The sequence below is a fragment of the Monosiga brevicollis genome, genomic scaffold, assembly GCF_000002865.3.
Source record: "Monosiga brevicollis MX1 MONBRscaffold_27 genomic scaffold, whole genome shotgun sequence".
NCBI lineage: Eukaryota > Choanoflagellata > Craspedida > Salpingoecidae > Monosiga > Monosiga brevicollis.
The window spans coordinates 13928-16375 of NW_001865064.1; the positions used below are offsets into that span (position 1 = coordinate 13928).

At 55.5% G+C, this 2448-nt stretch overlaps 1 protein-coding gene across 1 annotated transcript in view; it reads right to left on the reverse strand.

Moving 5' to 3' along the window:
* Positions 1-1770: 1770 nt before the first annotated feature.
* MONBRDRAFT_11177 (uncharacterized protein) overlaps positions 1771-2448 on the reverse strand; it is a gene marked incomplete at both ends in the record, with an annotated part of 5047 nt that continues 4369 nt past the window's right edge. Inside the window, one exon of the mRNA XM_001749007.1 lies at positions 1771-2411. Coding sequence (XP_001749059.1) covers positions 1771-2411 — 641 coding nt within the window. The remainder of the gene's footprint in view (positions 2412-2448) is intronic.

A 2448-nucleotide genomic window follows, 5' to 3' on the forward strand; every position in this document is an offset into this window, starting at 1 on the left:
CGGCAGCCCTGTGACCCGCCAGCCTCACCATGAGTACCCCCCTCGAAACGGCCAAAACAAACAAAAGGTGCGCTCCTCAGCCGACACCAAATGGCAGCCGGGCCAGTGGTCACAATTTTCGGCGCACGTCAAAACAAAGCTCACCACGCATTCTTCGCACGCTTCCGCTGCTCACTGTGTAGTCCTCGTCCACCGTCGGCAGCCCTGTGACCCACCACCACCACCATTAGTACCCCCCTCGAAACGGCTCAAACAAGAAAAAAGGTGCGCTCCTTGGCCAACACCAAATGGCAGCCGGGCCCCTGGTCACAATTTTCGGCGCACGTCAAAACGAAGCTCACCACGCATTCTTCGCACGCTTCCGCTGCTCACTGTGGAGTCCTCATCCATCGTTGGCCGCCCTGTGACCTGCCAGCCCCACCATTAGTACCCCCCTCAAGGGCAAAAAAAAAAGCGCGCCTTGGCTCCTCAGCCAACACCAAATGGCGGCCGGCCCCCTGGTCACAATTTTCGGTGCACGTCAAAACAAAGCTCACCACGCATTCTTCACGAGCTTTCGCTGCTCCCTATGGAGTCCTCGTCCACCGTTGGCCGCCCTGTGACCCGCCAGCTCCACCATTAGTATCCCCCCTCGAAACGGCCTAAAGGTGCGCTCGTCAGCCGACACCAAATGGCAGCCGGGCCCCTGGTCACAATCTCTGGCGCACGTCGAAAAAAAACACACATCGCAGTTTTCTCGCGTGCTCGGTCTTTATCATAAGGTCCTCATCCACCTGCGGCTACCCTGTGACACAGCACTACCGTCAGAAACGCCCGGCGATTCGCGCGTCAAAAATCGCAAAAATCACTCTTGCTCTTGACTCTGGCAGCGGGCAACATGGATAGCATCTTCAAAAGAGGGCTTAAGATCGGTTTCTCACCTGCATTTGAGCGGGAGTGCTTCGTGCCGGATCTGACCAGGCACCGTGGCTCTTGGGCCTCGCTAGCGCGTCCATCAGCGCACGAGCCATCGCGGCTCCTCATGGGTCAGATCGAGGAATTGTCTTGACAACAAATGGCAGCCCAACACGAGATCAGCAAGAATGGTCCATCCATGACGGTCACGCGGCAATGTCGTTTGGCCACCCGTTCATCCATGACGTCGCTTGCACCTCGGCAGCACTTGCCCGTCGCGCCACAACGACGACAACGCACCACCAGGAGCGCGCGCGCGCCCCGCCCATGGCCCGCTTCATCGTGGTGCGTGTCAGTGAGAAAAGAAAAAAATTGAAGTCAAAAGCAAAGGGAAGGATATAGAGGCAAGAGGTTAATGCAGCAAAGTTTCAATTAATTGAAGCAGATCATAGCCATTCCAAGTAAAAAGATGCAGTCTATTCAGCAGTTATTGAAGATAATAAAGATGATGACATTCTGACATTCGGTTCTTCTCTAAAGAGCTTCCTGTGTGTGTTTAACGAAAACTGTCGAGGGGGCCGACTTGGGCTTTCGCCGCACTGGGGAGCAGGATCCTCGCACTTTCAAACACAAATTCCACAAGACGCCAATGCCCATCCCCTGGAGGTAGACCAGGAACGGACGAGTACAGCCACTTGACAAACAAGTCGCGCGTTTTTAATTCCTTCAATGTCTGTACCCTCAAGTTGTAGCCCATCTGTTTTGCCAGGTCGCGCAGCCCCGGATGACAGTCCGAATAAAGGAGGAGACAGCTCAGGCCCGAATCCAGTCCTTGAGACTGCCTGCAACGGTGATTCCGTGTATCCCATCCACGAATCATACTTGGCATTCCACAAGCGTAGCAACACGTCCATTTGGGATATGCGAAGCCCACGAAACATTTGCTTGCTTCATGTCCTTCGAAGTGACACCGCTTGCACGATTAGATACGCATTGATGCTCGGCCTTCAGGACGGGTTTCGCCTGTCGAATAGTACATCGCATGCAATAATCATCCATCAACTTCAGAACGCCAATAAACTTGTCAGCCGCGTAGTTCATCAGATATTTTTTTTCTGTTCCCGATTTCGACCGAAATATTGGGGCGACGTTGTGCCGATTCGGTGGCGTAGCTGCAGCAGATACCGTGGCTTCAGAGCGAGTGGCAGCAGTAGCGGCAACGGTAGCGGTGCGCGTGCCACTCGATGATGCTCGTTTTGCTGCGGGAAAAGGCGCCTCCGCTGCTTGCGCCGCTGTTGAAGAAGCAGCAGCTGTGCTCGTGACGTCCGATGCCGTTCGCTTGGATGTTGAGGGAGCAGGGCTGGTAGCGGTGCCGTTGCCATCGTCGTCATGATCGCCAGACCCAGAGATACAAGTGGTTTTAGCAGCCAGCGGCACTCGCTTACGCCGCAGTGTACCCGAGGCTGAGCTTGCAGCCGATCGCGCCGGAGACGAGGTTGAACCCGAGGCCGATGGTACTGGCACGCAAATGATCGAGGCCGACGGGGTTGGCGC